At 37.6% G+C, this 22,242-nt stretch overlaps 1 protein-coding gene across 1 annotated transcript in view; it reads right to left on the reverse strand.

Moving 5' to 3' along the window:
• The window catches only part of Xpr1 (xenotropic and polytropic retrovirus receptor 1), a 139,317-nt gene that overhangs the window by 89,866 nt on the left and 27,209 nt on the right, over positions 1 to 22,242 (reverse strand). Inside the window, 1 exon segment of the mRNA NM_001105992.1 lies at positions 19,686 to 19,737. Coding sequence (NP_001099462.1) covers positions 19,686 to 19,737 — 52 coding nt within the window.

Here is a 22,242-nt window from a genome sequence, read left to right on the forward strand (position 1 = left end):
AATTCACTTATTTGTATTTTATATACATTTGTGTTTTCCCTGCATGTGTCTGTGTGAGGGTACCACATTCCCTGGAACAAGAATTTCAGTTATGAGCTGAGAAATAAACCTGGGTCCTCTGAAAGAGCATACGGTGCTCTTAACCTTTGAGCCATCTCTACAGCTCTTGTACCAGTTCTAAAGTACATCTGAATCGAGTATCAATTCACTCTCCTCTTACTATAGTCACTGATTTCATATAGCCATCTCAACATTCCTGATCTATAAGTATATATTGAATTTGAACTATCATTGTGCTTTTAGAAAAATGCTTTTTTATGTAACTCTGTATATATTTGTTTCCCTTATTCCTCCAAAACCCTGAATTTCTTTCACTTGTTCATTTAAAAAAGTTTATTCAGTTAAAAAAAAAAGGCATTTAATAAATGCTGGCTCAATATAGTAACTTGACAAATAAGCAAGTTTACTAAATATAATGGAAAATATTACTGATAACTAGTGTAGCTGTCTTCTCTTCTCCCTAAGCACAATAATGCACAAATAAATTACACTTATTAAAAATGTATTTATTGGGGCTGGGGATTTAGCTCAGTGGTAGAGCGCTTACCTAGGAAGCGCAAGGCCCTGGGTTCGGTCCCCAGCTCCGAAAAAAAGAACCAAAAAAAAAATGTATTTATTATTGTGTGTATGTATAGGACATGTATGTTGTTGGCAGGGCAGGTAAAATCCCTTGTTTAGCCTACATTTTGAATGAATCTTCTATTCACCTACAATTTGATAGTATATCATATTTGTCATTTGGATATTTATTTACTGAATTATGTAATTCTTCCAAAAGTCAACATATTTTACCATAAATGTATTTCCTGCCAGGACTGAAAATGTGAACCCAGGGACTTGTGCATGCTTGAAAAGTGCTCTACCATTTAGCTGTATTCCCAGCTTCTTTTTTAAAAAAAAGATTTGTTTTCTTTTTATGTGTATAAGTGTTTTGCCTGCATGTATGCATGAATACCACATATGTGCCCAGTTCCCTCAGTTCCCCTGGAACTGGAGTTAAGGATGGTTGTAACTTGCCAAGTGGGTCCTGGGAACTGAACCTGGGTCCTCTGCAAAGTACTAAATGTTCTTATCCACTAAGCCATCTCTCTAGCCTCAACCAGGTTTTACATGTTAGTCTGAGACACTATCTATCTAAGTTGCCTGGGCTGGCCAAAGATTGCTGCACAGCCTAGACAAACCCTGAATTTGCCTTCTTCCTACCAAGACCTACTGGGGTTATAGTACATACCATCACACCAGCTTATGTAATATTTTTTAAATGACAGTTATAGCTTAAATAATCCTAAACCCCAATGTGACAGTATTAGGATCTGAGGCCACTGGGAAATGGTCAGTCATAAAGATAGGATCCTCATGATTAATTCATTAGTTATTAACCCCTTTAAAATGACAAACCAAAGGCTAGAGGCAAGAGGGTAGGAGTTCAAGGTCATGACCTATATCTACAATTTCAGGTCAGATGCAAATTCTGTCTCAAAACAGCAATAAAAAGAAACAACTAAACAAAAAACACTGCACATTAACATGTTTTATGAAAAGTAACTATTTTCATAGAAGCCTCTCATAAGAGACAGCTGAGTGCAATCTATTCTTCTCTATGCTATATGTCAGTTCTGCGGCCTGGGAGATGCCCTCACTACACCCAACCATTTACTCTATTCTGAAACTACACATCAGAACTCTGGGAGACAACGGCACTGGTCAGTAAAACTATTGGTCACGAGGAAAGTATGAGTGCACTACCAAACTCACAGTAGCAGATAAAAATATTCCAAAACAAAACATTTCACTTAAAACCTCAAATTTTATTATTGGCAGCAATACTATAGGTTTTTCTTGAAGTGAGAGACGTATATTACTACTCCTATTTTGAGAAAATGCCTGCCAAACATCCAAATGTGGACAAGTACAGTCTACCCATCATCTGTTCTTATAATTTAAAACAGATATATAATTGTTCAGATGAGAACATTGTCACTTAGAAAATTTGGTCAGTAAACATTTTTTCAGGAGGTCTAGTTATATTACTCAGTTTGTAATGTAAATGTACAAATGTAAAGGCATCAATAAAACATTTTTAAGATGAACAATTTGTGCCTATATTTTTAGGGGGAAAAAAAGAACTTTCAAAGTGTTATCAACTTGTCAAAGTTTTTTCATGGTCATTATCAAGCCATTCTTCCTTGAGCTGGAGACTGGGGCACTGGGGAAGCTGAATAAGACAGTAATGATGTCAGCAATCAAGTCTTTAACCATCAGATTTTTGAACATAGTACAATGCAGGATTTTTATTTTAAACTTCATTTCTAAACTCCAAGATAAGCAACTTCTCAGAAACATGGGTGCTGTGGCTCCTGTGAGTTGAGTTTAACTGAGAAGGTTTCCTTGGCAAACACTGGGTCTGCCATTTTCTCCTCTATGGCAGAGACAAACAGTCATACACAGATACTACTAGACCTAAGGAAGAGAAAACAAATAAGCAAAAACAAACAGTGGTCACTGTTGGGGGTGGTCCTCAGCATTCAGAAAAATGGGATTTCTGAGAAGACATGGGCATCAGTGACTAGACATTAATGGTTCACATCCATCAGACCCCCAAACAAATGCAGAGGCCGAGTCTCTCTAAAGTTCAGAAGCGTGACAGCAGGGGCACAGGAAGGAAGCTAATGGCGTACCTGTCTTTACCAGCACACAGCCATGGATGGAGCTCCTCTGCTTTCAACCACCACAGGGTTCCCACCACCTCATACACCAAACTTTAAAGCTAAATTCAAACAGACGGAACAAAGACGGTCCCGGGGCGTAGGGTCCCAGGAGGCACAGCAGGTTATTAACAAGCAGAATAATCAGAATACGTAAAGAGAACACTGAGTGGAATAAAACGCTGAGAGGACAAACTGAGTAATATAACTAGACCTCCTGAAAAAATGTTTTCAACTTCTAAAAATTATTATTTTCTGTATCAAGAATAAAGCAGAGATTTAACATCCATGTCGAAACTATGGCTGCAAAGAAGATGCGATAGGTATCTAAGCACAAAGCCTAAAACAAGATAGAAACAACAACAGCGGACAGGTTCAGGAGATCTTCGTATAAATAGCAGGTATCTAAAAGGAGATCCAGCTTTTATAACAGATTTTATAAATTAAAGGGACTCATTTTTAATAAAAGGGGAATTCCATAACTAAACAAATTCTAGTAAAATTCCTATTCTCTAAATGTTACACAAGTCTGAGTATTACTCCTTTCCCTAGTTCATCTGTCAGTAAAACAACTCCCAAAGTGACAGAGGCTTGGGAGAATATTTAGGTGACACCTCACAAATGGGACTTGGATCCTTTATAAGGATCCCACCTCTCCTACCATATGAGGACACCACTAGAAGTAACCATCAATGAGCTAGAAAACAGACCTTTATCAGATATATCCTAGGAATCAGCCCAGTAAAATTACAAGCCAATAATAAAAATGACTTTAGAAATCACAACTACTTATAAAATTATATGAGTGATGAAACTTTCAGGTAATCCTTAGATTTAAGAAACTATCGAAAGAAGCAGGAGGGGCAGTGGAATGGGCTGAAGCACAATGTGAAGAGGCAATGCCTCAGAGAATTGGGAGGCCGGGAAAGGTTGGCTGAGTAAGCGTCATGCTGAGAGAAAAAGTAACACATTCAGACTCCTTATAGCAAAACTGCTAGAAAGTAGACAAAAAGGCCATCTTTCAAAAGATCCACAGCAAAAGAAGCAAATATAAGACCAGTGGCTGCCTGTCCACCAGAAGGCTGTAGGACAGTATCTGTGGCGTGTACACAAACCAGCTGGCAGCTTGTCTTACATTCATGGTGAAAGCATCTGCAAAAAGTGACGGTGAGATAAAAGGTATTTTACTCTTTTGCTTTAAGAAAAAACCTAAAAGAATCTGTTGTCATGAGCTCTTCAGTCAAAGTATTACAAAGGGCAGCTCTTTAAGGAAGATTATCCCAAGCTGAAAATCAGAAATTCAGAAAAGGAGAAAGGATATCAGAAAGTGTAAATGAATAGTAACTATAAGATCTATGATGCTCTCAAGAATTTAATATATGTAGAACTAAAATCTGTGCCTAATAAAGTTAAAGGTTCTGAAGTTGTACAGAGAAGTAAATTTAAAAGCATTAAGTCATACTAGACCCGCCAGTAACTCAAGATGCAATCTGTACTGATACAATAGGGACAAGTCTGTACAGGAGTAGCCAACTATGTCCAGCTTTATATGGGTTCTGGGAATTCAAACTCACACTTCCATGGTAAGCACTTTACCACTTTGCCCATTCTAAAATTATGACCCAGCCCAGGGACATAGCTTTATTATCTCTCTGAATCACACTAGTTTTTCCTAAGTTTTGACAGGAACTCTAAGCTCAAAGAAATGCCTTACATTTCCACTTACTTAAAGCAGTTAAGTGTAAGCAGCTTAATAGATAGATCCCATTGGTTATACTCTATGAAACTTCCCAGACTGAAATCACTGGACACCACCAACCAAATATCTTGATAATTTTTTACATAGTATCCACATTTTACCCCCAAAACTCATCTTTCAAATATAAGGGAGCAACAAATGAAATAGGAAAATCTAATGCTGTAAAACCAACTTGCATTAACACTTTGCACAATGTAAGAGTTCTATTAATATTCCTTTGACGCCCAGGACAAGTCTGCAGTTTGGGTACCTGAAGTACTTCTCAGCAATGCCTCTCACCAGTGAGAGAACACAGGAAAGGTGAGTGCAGGCACCAGAGGTATCAGCAAAAAGGAGAAAGAAAAAGAGTATGGGGGAAAAGGAAAGCAAGCAAGGGCACAGGGCATGCAGAAATTCAAGGAGATCTTATAGCAGAGCACAGGAGAGAAAATAACACAGGGGAAAACGACAAAGACAGAGGAGACAGGTGGCCACGGGAAACAGAAAGACATACAAGGAGCGTGAAAAACAAAACAAAACAAACAAAAAACCCAGAGACCAAGGGGCAGACAGGTGAGAGACAGAAAAACCAAAAGACAGACAGGAGGAGACTGAGCAATAGTCAATCAAGGAAGCAGATGTAAACAGACAGACAAACTGAGGGAACAAAGGAGTGGATCAGACAAAGGTGATACAGAATGAGAAAAGCAAAAAGAGAACTGGCTAAGAGGGAAGCAGAAAAGTCGGTGCTGGCAACAGAACAGGGCAGGAGTAGCTGAAGAAATACAGTCAGGGGCCACAACCTGAAAGACGGGAAAAATCTCAGGTGAGTAAGGCTATACCACCATGAAAGCATCAATTTCATCAATCCTGGAAGACAAGAAGGGTAGGGCTGTTTAGTTCTTGAATAAGAACAAGGAACTCAGGGGGAGGAAAAAGCTTCCCTACCCACCCCCCTCCACCCTGGGGAATAAGGATTGCACCCATTAATCCATTACTTAAAGGCATGATCCCTATAGTCCACTAGTGCACGAAAAAGAATTGTGAATTATCAAAACCATTATTAATGGCACTGAGCTCTGCACACTAAGTTTCTTCTAGCTGGAGGGTCTCTTTCTGCATATTACAAGCAACTATAATCCACAGTTTGTTATTTCAGATATTAATACCCTCAGGGAGAAGCTATATGTGCTTCCAAGGGTCTCTGCTCTAAGCACTCAGTATAGTATGCCAATAATTCATTTATTCTAAAAAAAATTATAACCACAGAAAATTATAGAGGAGCTACTTTTAAACGGAGGAAAATAATAAATGATAAAAGCAGTTTATCTCCAGGACATATCGGCCTCACATCCCCTTTCACTGTGTTGTAAGACCAACCCTAGAGCTTCATTTTGCTGGGGGATGTGTGTGTGTGTGTGTGTGTGTGTGTGTGTGTGTGTGTGTGTGTGTGTGTGTGTCATGCGTGCACACATGTGTATACGTGGGTATGTGTATGTTATTATTGTGGGTTTTTTCTATCAAATTTTAAAACCAATAAAGAAAGCTGTAAAGAATATAAGCCCAAACACGCAAATGTCATTTTGTCACAATCTATACACAGGAAATAAAACCCTAAAAATAAAACTTTTTCTTTATTGTTTCGTGGATTTTAAATGTATTTTTATTTAAATAGGAACCTTAAAATCAATTATTTTTTGTTATCTATTATTAAACCACCATACAGACACTTAAGTAGTTTCTAGAATGAGAATTTCTGTCCTCAGATTTAATAAATCTACATCTAAGCAGTTCCTGGGTACTCATATATTTCAGGTTTCTGTGTATTTACAAAGCAGATCAGGTCATTCAAAGTCCTTTCCTGGAAAACAAAGTGAGGCCATTGGGTAGCTAGCTATACTTAAACTATGATCTAGCCATTCTGATGATTCTCCAGCTTGGTTGTGCATTACAAAGTCCTGAAAAACCATGTGAAGACATACAGATGCCAGGTCCACAGGTTCGGATTTAGGCAGCTTTATAAGGTACATCAAGCTTCCTGTTTGTTTGTTTGATTGGTTGGTTGGTTTGGGTATGTGACAGGGTCTCACCATAACCCTGGCTGTCCTGGAACTCACTTTGTAGACCAGGCTAGCCTTGAACTCAAGTGATCTGCCCAACACAGGAATGCTAGGGTTAAAGGCATGTGCCCCATACCAGACTACATCAAGTTCCTTTTTTGGACATTTTCTGATAATTCTGATGTGCAACCACAGTTAAAAGTTATCAATTTAATCCATCTTCCTACCTACAGCAATTTCTCTAAAATCCGTTTGTAGTGGCTACCTAACAATCTGTGATCTATATATCTCCAGCCTTCAATTTAATTTCAGAGTAATTTCAACTTCTTCAAAGTTCCAAAAAGCAAAAATGGCCAGTCAACATTCACTTCTTCATAAACCCCATTTTATGTGGCCTACAGAATGGTTCTCCTTCTTGTTCATCATCCAGGCTCTGCTCATTATCCGTGTACCCCAAGTACTCTGTGCTAGACTTTTCTTAAACCACTACTACTCGGTGCCTATTCCCATTTGCTGATGGCTCATTTCTAGAAAAGTTCAATCATCTTTTAGATCATGGTACCCATTATCACACCCAATAGTCCAGACATGGTTGGAGAACACTCTGCTGCTGTTGTTGTTGTTGTTGTTGTTGTTGTTGTTGTTGTTGTTGTTGGGTAAAACTGACGGAGGACTTTATCCTTGGCTTATGCCAAGGAGACAGTTAAATCCTTAGACCTCCTTACATTATATGTAACCATGCTACTATTCTTCATTCCTACAGGCTTTTATACCGTCACATCTATTCAATCTTATTCAGTTTAACTAATACTGTGCTTGTAATTGTTCTCCAGAGTGATGAACTAGTCTGTAGCCCAATTTTTATGATAAAAATAATCCCATCATGTCTAATTTCAAGCTACCAATACTGATATGAGGTTGAAAGGAGATTCAGACAATGATCACAAGCTTGTATGAGACAGCTCAGGGACCACACTAAGTTCAACTCATCATTTTAGCTAGAAGTCCCATCATAGTTTCTACCAATGTATTTTGAAAGTAACATTGCCCAACTGGTCTCTGATTCTAATACAGTGAGTAGAGCATGGAACTCAGGTACATGGGCATTCTTAGCAATCCTCAGGTACCTCTAAGGCAACATTCAGATGAAAATACTTGTGGCTTCCGTGGATCTGCCAATACTCTTTGAATAGAATTTTTTCAGCTAGCTAAGAGTTCTTCTAATTATATTTCCACTCATCTCACATTTTATCCTCCCTAAGCAGAACCCGACAGGCCTTAAGGATCTGACCTGAAATGACATGCCTCCAGCACTCGCCCAGTCAATTAGGAAAACCAACTTTAAGAGAAAATTAGGTCAACAGTCACATGACTTGCTTTTGTGAGCCAAGTATGAACTGCTAGGAGATTTGTTCAAATTGCTGAAAGTCCAAAATTCATCTGTTTTAGAAGGGTCACTTCTAGGTAAGAAGCAGCCAGAGGCCCAATCAGCACTCACATGGCTACAACTAGAGAGTGTAGTTTACTTTAAGCATCTGCAAAAAGTAGAGGTGGAGTACCTAATTCTAGAGAGAAGAATCAAAGGCACGTGACCTTCTGCCCACTCGGACTTGCATGCTTACCAATTTAGCTCTCAGGCATTAAGCCTGGGCTTTTGCACATGCAGGGAGAGCCTCATAAAGAAAGAATTTTTTAGCAGACAAAAGCTTACACTTAAAAAAAAATAGGAAAAGGGTAAATTAAATCCAAGGAATCAAAAAATTAATAAAACAAAAATTCAAAAAACACATGATTATAGAAAAGTGATAGTTTGACAAGATCCATAAAACTGATAACATTTTCTTCATACTAGAAAAAAAAAGATAATGCTCAAATTCCCAATATCAACAAGAACAAAATCTGTAACTACAGGTCTTAAAGGCATTAAAAAAAAAAAAAAGAAAAAGAAAGAGGCCAGTTGTGGTGCCACACATCTATAATGCCAGCATTTACAAAGGAAGATAAAGGAGGACTATGAAAAGAAACAAGGGGCTGGGGATTTAGCTCAGTGGTAGAGCGCTTACCTAGGAAGCGCAAGGCCCTGGGTTCGGTCCCCAGCTCCGAAAAAAAGAACCAAAAAAAAAAAAAAAAAAAAAAAAAGAAAAGAAAAAAAGAAAAAGAAATATACAGTAAGAAATAAATGGAGCATGTACCTCAGGGATCTTTATTGAGTACCTGGAGGGAGGCACTAGTGAAAAGGAAAACTACAAGGCCAAATAAGGTTTCATTAGGAATTTAACATTTAAGGAAAATACTACTCTATACACAGGATTCTATAACCAACACTGACCCAATTCAAAAGAGTGGGAATTAGAAGCATGACAACATAAAACCAAAGACCAAACGCCTTACACACACACACACACCACACACTCTTCATGCAAACAATCTCAGACGCATAGGTATTCATGTCTTTGGCTGACTCATTATGGTCTAACAACCATGGCCTCCCAGATTCCCAGGAACTATTCTACCATGTGGGACACCAAAGCACAGGGTACCAAGCATCTCTTCAGCACTCAATGTTCAGGCACTTTCTCAAGATGAGTCAAAACCCTCAGCACCACAGAAGCCAATGTGGCTTGGAGAAGAACTTGAACCCTGTCAGTCTTCACATCTGGGTTCTGTTCACCTAGATGCTAATCTGTGACTTCCCAGATAGAGACAATACTTTACAAGAAGACGGTGACCATTTAACTCACTCCATACACTAATAGCCCAAAACCTGTTTAAAATGCTCTCCCTTAGGCAAGACTAAGCCTGCAGAGCTCAGGGACTTCTGGGAAGCTGTTCTGCATCTCCAGGTGTCAGAGGTTCTTCCTCACTCCCCTCTGTCCCCTCTACCCTTCTCTATCCCCCTGTGTCCCCTCTGTCTCCCAGAAAACATTTTTTTCTTTTTTTAAAAACAAAAACTTTCATTGAGACTGGGTCTCACTGTATCAAACAAGCTATCCTCAGACTCCTGCCTCACTTCCCAAGTGCTGAGAGCAGATCTTCACCACACCACAGCTCTGGACAGTTTTTGTTTATTTGATTTTTGGTTGGTTGGTTTGTTTTTTGAGACAGGGTTTCTCTGTGTAACGCTGGCTGTCCTGGAACTCACTCTCTAGACCAAGCTGGCCTCAAACTCAGTGATCTTCTCTGACTCTGACTCCTGAGTGCTGGGATTAAGTCGTATGCTACCATGCCCACCTCCTGAACAACTTTTAATCACTCTGGAGTCTGGAGTCTGGGGTAGCCTAGTCTAAAGGTATGGGTAATGGTTTGCAGTTCTCCAGGCTTTGCCAGGCACTTTTTTTTTTTTAAGGAAAGCTAGGTTAGACAGTCTTGAACCCCAACCCAAGCTGACTTCACATCAGGGTCCTCCTGCCTCCACTTCTGGGCCACCACATGTAACAGCACTGTAATTTCATTCATTTTTCTGCTTTAGTCACACGTTATATAACATGAGCTGCATTAAAACATATCTGGTGATACAGTTCACCATAAACTCCTTAATGATAAAAAAGGACATGACTTTTAGCTCGGTTTTAAAGGAGTAGGAGTTGCTGGTAGCATTTTCTGAGAAAGCACATTCTCTAAGACAGACGAAGCATGCATGAATGTTAAAAATGCAAAGTAATTAGTTTGGCCAAAGATCACAACTGTAGTGCTGACTATATTCACAACATGTGAAAGCAATACAGAAGCCAATGACTATACTACCATTGCCAAAATTACAATTATTTCTACATAAATATAAATCTGTTTAACAAGATACAACAGCATAAAGACAAAGTTAATATGTCAGGCAACCGAATGATTTGACAAGTTCCATGGTTACTAATTACTGTAGGATTTGTTTGTTTGTTTGTAACCTGTTTCTTAATTAAAATTGTTTTCGAGACACAATCCAGCAGAGGTTTGACCTTGAACTAACGATCGTCCTCACTCAGTATCCCAAAGTGCTAAGGAATTGGTTTTTGTATGATCTCTCTGTGCCTAGAATGCCTTCACCTATAAATGTAAAACTGTTAGCTAGGATTCAAGATCTGATTAAAAGCCCACCCCTCTACTAAGCATTCTCTTACCTTACACAGAGGAGGCATCTTCCTAATCTACAATATTATTTTTGTCTCCCTGATTTTATTTCTGTCATAATGTTATCCATTCAATTACTTCCCACGCCATCCACACCATAAGTGAATCATCACATTGTTTTAAATGAAAAGTAGTTACAGCCTTAAATGATGACAATATATTTACTAACACAAAAGAGATCTGTACTTTTTATTTCTTACAGAAAAAACTAAAATAATGCATTTTACCATATGAATTATCTTTTTCTGAGAAGATATGAACACAACCAGTTATTTTTTCTTATTACAATGATAAAAATATTCCTTTATAGAAAATTAATAAAAACTTCATATTCTAAAGTTGCACAATGATTATAGAAGAACAGAACTCTAAAATATATTTATCACACTATGTCAGAGCATAGATATTTCATGTGCCTCTGGTGTGCATGTAAATTAATTGCATGTGATAACACACTAATATAAATTCAATTTCCTTTACCAATCCCATTGATTGCACCTCTTGTAATAATAAAGGGTCAGTTTCTCATCAGGAGCCACAAATTGCCACTCAGTCTCCTAGGTGATAAACAATGTTTCACCTCTCACCCTATGACTAAGAAAATGAAATTTTAATCAATATATATTCCCCATCCTCAAGACTCCAGCCCTAAGAGCTGTGCTTGTGGTTGCTATGCTTGACAATATTATCCAATCTAAAACAAACAAACAAACAAAACCACATTTCAATTGAGTCACACTTTTTCAAACCTAAAGTAGACTTACTAAACATCTAACAGATAAGCATGTACTTATCTTTGCATGTTTTCAGGCGTATATGCAAATATTCAGTCTAACGAATAGCCCAGCAGCAGTGATATGCTCAAACGCATACCCACCACTCAGTTTTTAAAGAAAGAATCCCTTCCTGGAAGCCACTGAAAGAGTCAAGAAACCATGATAAAATGGGAAGCTCTATCTGGGTCCCAGAGTAGAATTAAGTGTGATCAATTTATCATATCATACAGAAAGGCTAGGAAGACTATAGGATTACATCAAAAGGTCTTTGCAGATGACATAAAAGAGACTCCCACCGGCCAAGGTTGGGAATATGATAATTAATAAACATAAAATCCACACTGGACCAAAACACACATATATGGACTTGTTAAAATACTTTAAAAATAAGATACCTCATTGTTAATTTGAGGAAAATGGTAGAGAGCTAAAATTATTTTTAAAATTGTAAATAAGGACAAAGAAACAACTATACTATATTCTTAGACAAGCTGTGTTTAAGAACAATCCACTGAGAGCTAAATTTCTCTTCCTAGAACTCTAGCTAGAATCACTCTGTGCCTCTTAATTAACGGAGCTAATGCTAGGCAACTGCCATGAATACCTAGTAACATTAATACAAAGCGAGACAAAGAAACCCTTGATTATCATGTGTGTAATTTCCAGGATTGTTAAAGAATAAATTTAGGCAGTCCAGTTTGTAGTAAACTGTATGGCAGCCAAAAGAAACTATTTTTTTTTTTTTGGTTCTTTTTTTCGGAGCTGGGGAAGAAACTATTTTTGAAAGATCAACTTTTAAGTTTTACCCATTAAAAATAAGTTCTACTAAATGAGTTTGAACGTATGATAACCAATTATTTCAAGGAAATGTCTTGCACTGGTCACTAAAAATCTATAGTTGTAAACGTTCAGAGTTGTCAGGGTTTCGGGGGAGGTCTTCAGGCTCCTTCGTCTCCTGCCAGCACAGTTGCCATGGGTGCTTAGTGAGAAAGGAGCATCAAGAAAGGTGGAACAAGGCAAGAGGTACGAGCAGGGAACAGTTTGTCAGACTAGCACAGAACATTTTACCTGAAGCCAGCACATGTATGTGCCTGGTATGTTAACATTTTCTCTACAGTACTAACTACACCAATAATTTCCATTTTTCTGTTTCCTTTGTTTCATTGTTTGATGTTTTGTAGCTATTCCTTCTTTATTTGATGACCCTCCTTCAAACAATTTTTTTTTTTTTTGGTTCTTTTTTTTTCGGAGCTTGTGCTTCCTGGGCAAGCGCTCTACCACTGAGCTAAATCCCCAACCCCTCAAACAATTTTTAAATAAAAGAAGGGTGTATTCATAGACGCTGCCACTCTCTAAAGCCAGGGCTTCCTATCTAGTTCACCAAGCTCTAGCTAAAGACCTTTACACTACGGCTTCTACCCAGTAGACTGCTGCAAAGCCCACTCCAGAAACAACTGATTACAAGAGCTGCTGCTAGAAAGACTGGTCCCTCTAGTGGAGGAGTGGTGGAGTAGGCTTGCTACTGTGGCTCTCCCCAAAATTCACAATGGTATATTCCAGCCTTGGGTGTGAACAACTGCTCAAGGCTTCAAAACAGAGCAGCCAACTGGTGCTTTGCAAAAGGCAAGTGGCTTTTTTGAAGGTACCAACCTGTGTGCTACCCATGTCAAAATACAATAATTATGCCAAGAGACACCCACCTAGCCCAGCCATCTCCATAGAGAACATGCTTAAGAATACACTGAGGAAAACAACTGAATCTAAACAAGTTTTTCCTAGTCTTCCTATTACTGATAGTTCTAAATATTAGATCTCTCCATCCCATGGGGTCAAAAAGTACCTAAGTCTATCAAAATAGAGGACAAAAAATAATCAGCTATTGTCTGTGGTTTCATTTGTGTGTCGATTTTTAATATAAATATGTGATGTAAAGCATTAATACAAGTCAGAATGTTTTAGTACATTTCAAACATCATAACAATTATAAATAAACCTGCTGTCTTAGTTTCTTTTTCCATCACTGTGATAAAATACTCTGACTTAAACATAGCTTAAAGGAGAAAGGGCTTAATTTAGTTTTCATTCTATCTGCTGGTGGTTACAGTCTAGCATAGCCTGGAAGTCACGGCCAAGAGAGCTTGAGGGAGCTGGTCACATGACAAGCACAATCAGGAACAAAGAGTAACTTGTGACATGCAAGTAATCTAGGGCTCAGTTCCCTTTCTTCACTTGTACTGATCAGGTTGTGTCCATAGTTGAGTCTTCTCTGTCAGCTGTGGTGGTGCTTGCCTTTCATTATAGCACTCAGGAGGCAGAGACAGATCTCTGCGAGTTCAAGGCCAACCTGATCTATATAGTGAGGACAGCCAGGGCTACACAGTGAGGCCTTGTTTCAGTAACAAAACAAACAAAAGATGGGGCTTCTTATACCTGTTAATGTAATTAAAGCAGCCCCCACAGACATGTCCAGATACCCATCTCCCAGGTGATTCTAAAGTCTGCCAAATAGAGAACTGATACCAACCATGATAACTGCTACAGTTTTCAGGATAATGCCAGCATTTGGATTTTTAAAAGATTTAATTTTTTTTAATTTTTTGGTGTATGTTTGTGTATGTATACATGTGCATATGCACATATCATGCATATATGATGCGGAGGTTAGAGGACAACTCTTAGTAGTAAGTTGTATGGATCATGAAGACCTAACAGCTCATGAGTGCTGTGCACCACCTGCTGACCATCTTGCCAGCTCTGGATTGTTTTTTAACATAAATTTTGTATTGATGGCCAACAAACAGTGCTTGTAATATTTTTATCATACAGTAAATTCCATCCACTCACTCTATTTTTCTAAGTGTCCTACATGCAAGTACATGTCTTTCGCATTGTCTGTTCTGTTCCTGTAAGTGAGAAAACAGCACTGCGTGATTAACAGTGACTCTGCATGTTATCCTCAAAGTCTTCCCTCTGCAGGATCACCAAGATTAAAAACCTGCATTGGAAACATTTCATTTCCTCCTGCATCCCATCTATAGTCTACTTAGTTGCATTTATTTTTATAATAGAATTCTGTTACCTATTTATATGATTAGCTAATGTTTAAGAATGTGCATTAAATTATCTCTAATTCACTTTCTGCAAAACAGTAGATATTTCTTCTGCTGGAACACTATAATGTTATTTGTTCTTTGGAAGCACTTTATTATTGAAACACACTGAAGTTGATGGCATCTTCAAAGAACATACAAGCCCAGTTTTCTAGGGAATAATCATTTTCATCTACAAGCTGTCGCTTCACAATGAAAATAAAATAAACATGTAATCCTTTTCCAAAATGAACAGGAAATAAGGATAAATAAGACATACCCTAAATTCTACTTCATGACTCAGAGTATCAATCAGGATGTTATATCCTTTCTAACAGAAGTTAGTGAAAGATTTTTTTTTTAATCCTTAAAGAAATAGTAATAGATGGCTTGACTCTTCCTATCTCAATTTCCAACTCTTAGTCATTTATTTCTTCATAGTTCTCAAAGTTGCTAGAAATAACCTGGGCATTCCATTACCACTGCATGGTTTAGTCTTCTCCTACAACAAACTCATCCCAAGCACAGGGACGGAGAAAACATAATGACAACATAGCACCAGGGAACAGCTACCCTTTGCAGCTGCCAGCTTAAAAGACAGCGGATTAACACAGCATTCTTTTATAAATGTCAAAAATTTTATTTTGGGTCATAAAATTATAAAAAAATAATTTTCAGAGATAATAAGACAACCTAAGAATAAAAGGAAATAGAGACTAAGAGACTAGATTGTAAACATCATGAAAAGCAATATATCATAAATGCAGGCTTGATAGTAATCCTACACATGCTGAAGCTACTTCATGAATTTGGAAATGCACTCCAATCTGTAGAGGAAAAAAGGGCTTACATCTGTTAAAACAACAAAGATCTAGAGACAGAAGTAAGACACAAGAAAATGCCCAAAGTGGACTCTGATCAATCAAGCAGATAATCAGAATGAATTATTTACAAGCATACTTTTATCTTCAATACCAGTAAGAGCTCAATCCTAAGGAGCTTAGGGAAACTGAAACACATCTACTAATCGAAAATAAACAAATCAAGAGTGAAATGTTCCAAAAAAAAAAAAAAAACCCCATGAATAAGACTGGAGGGAAAGTGGTGAGATAAAAGTAAAAATGGTAGAAAAACAGAATAGTTAATTTAGTAAACAGTGCCTTACATCAAGTCGTATAGTTATAAATGAACTAGCTGTATATACCTAAGGTTAATCTAGTAAACAGTGCCTTACATCAAGTTGTATAGTTATAAATGAACTAGCTGTATGTACCTAAGGTTAATCTAGTAAACAGTGCCTTACATCAAGTTGTATAGTTATAAATGAACTAGCTGTATGTACCTAAGGTTGGCTAAGTATGTTTCCCACCAAGACGAATGCATTGCAAAACAATGTGAAGAAATGCCACCATTCTATCTTAATTCAATGTCATTTAAATTTTTAACTAGACTGAGTAAACAATGCAAAAAAAAACAAAACAAAACAAAAAACCAACCAACAATTCACGTGTGACATTTCAAACCCTTACCTACATTTCACATATCTCTGAAAGGAGACATACCAAACATATATAAACCCAAAAGAAACTTAGTGTCCTGCAAAGAAAATATAGTCTCAATAATCTGTCATGCCTTGGGCATCAATGCAATGCAATGTCACAAAAACATAAGAACTTTAAAATTAGGATCTTGTTTTATGTGTTTTACTAATGTTAAAGAAAGCTAGTTGTCACATCAGACAATATTTTCTGATATTACAGTGTCAACATTATAAAACACTAACAAACAAAATGTCTGATCATCTGACCAGCCAGCAGGTGAGATGGTATATTCTAAAGGAGAACAAAGCCACAAACAATTACTACATAAAGAAGCAAACTAGGTTTGTGTGCCCTTTTCCCCCAATAACAATAGTTTGGCTTCATATAAATTGAAGGTAAAGTATTCCTACTCATCCGTGATTCAAGGAAATGTATAAAGGTCATGTGTATTTTGAATACTAAATATAAAACAGTTTAAAAAAATCTTGATCTCAAAAGACTTTTATTCTTTTTGAATATAGGCATGTGGCCCATACTTGTAATCTCAGCTAAGATGGGAGGGTTCTGAGTTCAAAGGCAGCCTGAACAGCATATTGAGACCTTGTTTCCACGAAATAAAATATCTACAAGATATTAGATAGTGACAAGTGTTATGGAAAGCAATAAACCAGATGGTGTAAGATAACAGAACTGAATGGTTATTTTAAGTTGGATAATCAAAGGGTCACTAGGAGGACACAACTGTGGTTCAAGAAAGGTAGAGAACAAAGCTCTAACACTAATACAAGCTTTGCCAGGTTTAGATACAGAAACGCAGGCAACATAACTGGAACCAGCAAGCAAGTGGAGAATATGTGAAGTGAAGTCAACATATAACTAGGCAGGGGACTTGTAGGTCATAGTAATAAATTTTTATATTGCATTCTTGGATCAAAGGAAGCAACCTTGTTAAACTCAGTGTCTCGAGCTTTCTGTGAAACTGCTGGAAGAGATCCTACCCACCACACAATCCAAGCATTCTTCATAGAGGCAAAAGGAAACTTCTTTCATTTTTTGCTCAAAGTTGACCTTTCCTGAGGAACAAATATGTATCTACCTCATGCACATTTAAGATTTAAAAAATTTAATATTGTATGTTTGCATGACATGTGTGTAGAAGCACATGCTACAGCACATGTGTGAAGAGCAGAGAACAACTCTTGTTTTGTTCTCTCCATTCACCTTAATGGGTTCAAGAAACCAGACTCAGGTCGTCTGGCTTGCCTGGTGAGCACCTTTACTCCTTAGCTCTCTCATGTGCACTTGGAAATTATGTTCTCTTCTGCCCTATCCTTGGGAGTCTAGAAAACCTTAGAGTTGAATCTACATTTAGTTTCTAGCAACTGTATAGAACCTTATGGTATTTATTGTCTTTTAAAATAACATTTTCATTTTAGGGTAGTTTTGAATTTACCAAAAAGTGACAAAGAGTGTACAGAGTGCCCCTACATACCTCCACTCATTCCCTGACACGGACGCCTTATTTAACAACACTCCATCACAATCAGTAATAACGGCACATCATTATCAGCCAAAGACCATAATTTACTCAGATTTCCCAAGCTTTTACTGTTTTCAATATCTGTTGTAGTTGCTGTTATATAATTCCTTATAATATTTATTAAAAGTCTGCTCTAGATTGCAGACTTCAAAGATTGCATTTGGAAAACAGACAAACAGAAATTTTATAAATGTTCTTTAATCTTAACAATAAGCTACAAACATATAACATATCTAAATAACACAGCTCAGCCATTACTTATATCCATAATGAGCATTGTAATTATTTATTTCAATAATTATTTAAGTATTTTTAATTGTCCATTAGATACTATTAAAAAAACATTCTTTATATGACCAGACATTGTGACACATACTTATAATCCAAGTGTTCAGGAAGCACAGGTAGAAGGGTCCAATTTACGGTAGTTTTGGCTATCTGGTGACTTTGAAGCCAGTAGGTGCTATATGAGACTCAGTCTCAATCAATCAACCAATAATAAATACATTGGTCCTTATATGAATAAATTAACAAATTATCAATGAACTTAAGAAACCTACTAACCTTTTAGCTAATTAATGTCTAAAGGAGGGTTAGCATTAACCTTACTGACCTAAAAGTATTTAACATTTATGGCAGAAGTTCTCAAGGGTCGTTACACACACACACACACACACACGCACACACACACGAGAACCACCGGGAGATGGCTTACAATCTATACCACCCCAAGCACTGCAATACCTGTGTCCCACCCCCAAGATCCTATCTCAACTGGTGTGAGGTATGGACAAAGGACTATCTTTTTTTTTATTGTTTTAAGACCCGACCCTCCCTTCCCCATTTGCTGAATGTGAGGCATAAATGGTAATCACCAGTTTTAAGATAAAAATATTCCTCTCTGGCACCAAAGCTTTTAACTCTACTAAAACTTAAGGCCCATGTGTCACAGAAAGAGAATGAAGACAGAAATACTTTTTAGATGTCATCTATTTCACCAAATATTTTCTCAAAGCTTAGGGGCTGGTGAAATGGCTCAGCAGGTGAAGATACTTGCTGCCAAGTCCGACAACCATAGTTCAATCCCTGGAACCCACACAGGGATCTCTGTTTAAGCATACAATGGTATGCCCCACCACTGTGATATATAAATTTAAAAAAATGTTGAAGCTAAAACCCTGTCTTAAACTTTGTTATTAAACTTCATGTACTGTATGAACAGAAAAGTTGTATTGCCTAACTAATTGTAAACTAAGACTGGATGGAGGGATATAAACACTGAGGGAAGAAGGCTTCAGAGAAAACATTGGACTAAACAGTATGATTTACGGTGCCAAGATGACGTGTTTATTGGGTTTTTGGTTTGTTTGGTTAATGTGCCAATTTAAAAGGAAGAACGATTTCCTTTGGCTCAGTCTCTGAGGCTTCAGTCCATGGCTCTGTTGTTTCTGGGCCGTGGATCGTGGCAGGTAGCATGTGAGCAGCGGCTCAGCTCTCGGCAGAACACTGACAGACTATACAAGGCCTGTCATCCTAGGGCGCATTCCCAGTGATTTGCTTGCTCCAAATAGATCCCAGTCTATCTCTATAAGTTGTCAGAACTTTTTATTTCTACACTAGTGTCACCAGCTAGGATCAAGCCTTTATATAGGAACCTATGGAAGGCACTTCATATCCAAACAATAGCACATGATTCAAGAATATAATCCAAGATCCATCACAAGGTTGGGTGTGAAGCAGACAAACAAAAACTAAAATACTAAACTACTTAAATAAATAAATCCAAAACCAAAAGGATATATATATATATATATATATATATATATATATATATATATATATATATATTAGAGCAAATTACAGTATTTATTTCATAGCCTGGTACTTAAAATATTTTTCCTTAAAAAAAATAAACCAGGGGTTGGGGATTTAGCTCAGTGGTAGAGCGCTTGCCTAGCAAGCACAAGGTCCCAGGTTCGGTCCCCAGCTCCAAAAAGAAAAAAAAGAAAAGAAAAGAAAAAATAAACCTAATCTGTGACTAAGATAATTCAACTTACCTTCCACAGAAGGTGCCTGGTCCTGAGCTGAATACAGCATATCCTTGAATGCCTGTCAGAAAGAAAGAAAAACAACACATGAAATCACGAGTTAAAGTTATGCTGAAAGCATTGGCTGAACAATTCTTTCTCATTATTCAGTAACTATATTTAGTTTTCTAAATAAGGAATTTAGTCAGTATTTCAAGTAACTTTGATAATCCATCAGTGTTGTGTAATCTATAGGGTGATTGCTCATTTATACACTTTAAAATGAAAGGACATGGGAAAATGAAGACCTCTGGACTAAGACAAATGCCCTGGTGTGAGACTGGATCTGCGGACAGAAATATGTTCCCAAGCCCAGTGAATGACCTGGGTTTGGGAGAGAACCAACTCCCAAAAGTTATTCTCTGAGCTCCACATGCCTGCATATGCACACTAAATAAATACAGTGTAATAATAAAAACATCCTAAATTTAAACACTGGACCTATATAGTAAAACGTGAAACACTAGAAAACCTCTGTAGGCTGAGCTGGCCTAGAAGTCACAGCAACTCTGGCTTGGTCTCCTGAGTGCAAGGACACGAGGCTTGAGCCGCCATACCTATGCCCAGAAATCCTTCTATTTTAGATATAAATCTTAATCAATGAAACTCTGAAAAGCTTAGGACTATTAAAAAACAAAAACAAAAACAAAGATGTTATTAGATTTTTATAGATTAGCTAACTACACATTTAGGTAATTTGAATAGTTAAAGTGTACTTTCTCAGCATGTAGGTGGGAAACAGGAATAAGAAGCATTTCTCAGGTCAGAGAGATGGCTCAGCAGGTAAAAATGCTGCTACTGTCAAACCAGATGACCTGAGTTCAAACTCCAAGACCCACATGGTGGTAGAAGAGAATCAACTCCCTGACTGTCCCCTGACTTCAGTAAGTGAACTGTGGCACATGCTTCTCTTCCCCTCAAATGAATGAATGAATGAATGAATGAATGAATGAATGAATGAATGAATGAAATGTCTTAGAAAGCAAAAGACCACAGGGCTAGAGAGACGGCTCAGCAGTTAAGAGTACTAGCTGCTCTTCCAGAGCCCCTGGGTTCAATTCCCAGCAACTACATGGTGGCTCACAGCCATCTCTCATGAGATCTGGTGCCCTCTTCTGGTGTGTCTGAAGACAGAGTACTCCCATACATAAAATAAATTTTAATTTTTTTTTAAGCACAACAATTTAAAGAGAAGAGAGTCTCTTTTCTTTATATAAATCAAAACATTTAACCCACCAAGTGGATAAGATTCCAGGGCTGAAGAACTAGTCATAATCTTAGCGACTTTAACTAAACCAGCTAACTACTGCCAATTCCCAAAGTGGTATATGACAGAGTTCTTCAAGCTTAATATAATTGACATTTGGGACTAAATAATTTAAGAGGAGGAGTTCTCAGCATCCCTAGTGGCATCTAGAGACACCAGCATCAATCCTCACCTCCCAGCAGTGATACTGCTAAATGTCTCCTGGCAAGCAAAATCACGCTTCCCCAGAACCACCTGCCCACACTTTTCAAGCATACGAATACTGAAAGGAAGAAATAAGCCTTCATGGTCGCCTGCTCTCTTTAAAGAGTATTCACATCTAGCACATTATAAGTATAATTATATACTTGCTTTTCTCTAATAATCAGTCTGTTATTCCACATCTATCTGAGCCAAACTATATATAGAAAAAGAAATCTCGGACAAAACAAAAACATTTTAAATTCTTAGATTAATTCATCTTTATTTACTTTAATGTTTTAAAGTTTAAAAAAAAACTTACCTATTCAAAAACCTTAATGTCACATTTAAGTGCAGAAATATCCAGTAAGATTCACTGTACGGAATGAGTCCCTTCTGAGGTATAATAAAAACGTGTATCTGGTCTTTATGTGTGTAGTACTGAGTCAGCATTCCTGAACCCTTTGCCATGTGTTGTCCTTTACATACTGAGATCTCTCAAGGTGGAGGACTTAGAGGAAAATCTCACCAGCTTCAGGAGGAACATTAGTCAATGGAAATAATGAATGACTGGTATTTTAAACTTTCAGTCCTAGTTCCAAACCTCTGGGGAGGGCAAGTGTTGGAAATAAGTTCTACCGCCGAAATATACATAGTCAACTATGCCTGCGCAATGATGCCTCCCAAATGTGTAGAAAAGAGAGGGGCTTGGGAGGAAGGAGAAGAGTTATTTGAGTTTCTTTCCTGGGTCCTTGAAAACTAGAAATTGCTAGCCATATACACCAAAGGATGAGAGGACCAGTTCACTTGCAGACTCTGGTTTATGTTGACTGAGTATCTACTGGACAAGTGCCCAGTGTCCTTCAGAGCTATCTGCACAGCTTCTATTGTCCCTCTTTGAAGTGTCTCAAGGGTCCAATGTAGCGCATGTGTTATTCATGTGGCAAACTCAGACACAACAGATGTTAAAACATGGTACACAAAGTATTTTCTTTAATCATAATGAAAATAGAAATCAAAAAATTAATAAAACTGCAAAATTCATAAAATGTAGAAATTGAACAATGTTCCCTTAAACAA

The sequence above is a fragment of the Rattus norvegicus genome, chromosome 13 (genome assembly GCF_021556685.1).
Source record: "Rattus norvegicus strain SHRSP/BbbUtx chromosome 13, alternate assembly SHRSP_T2T, whole genome shotgun sequence".
In the NCBI taxonomy this organism is placed as follows: domain Eukaryota; kingdom Metazoa; phylum Chordata; class Mammalia; order Rodentia; family Muridae; genus Rattus; species Rattus norvegicus.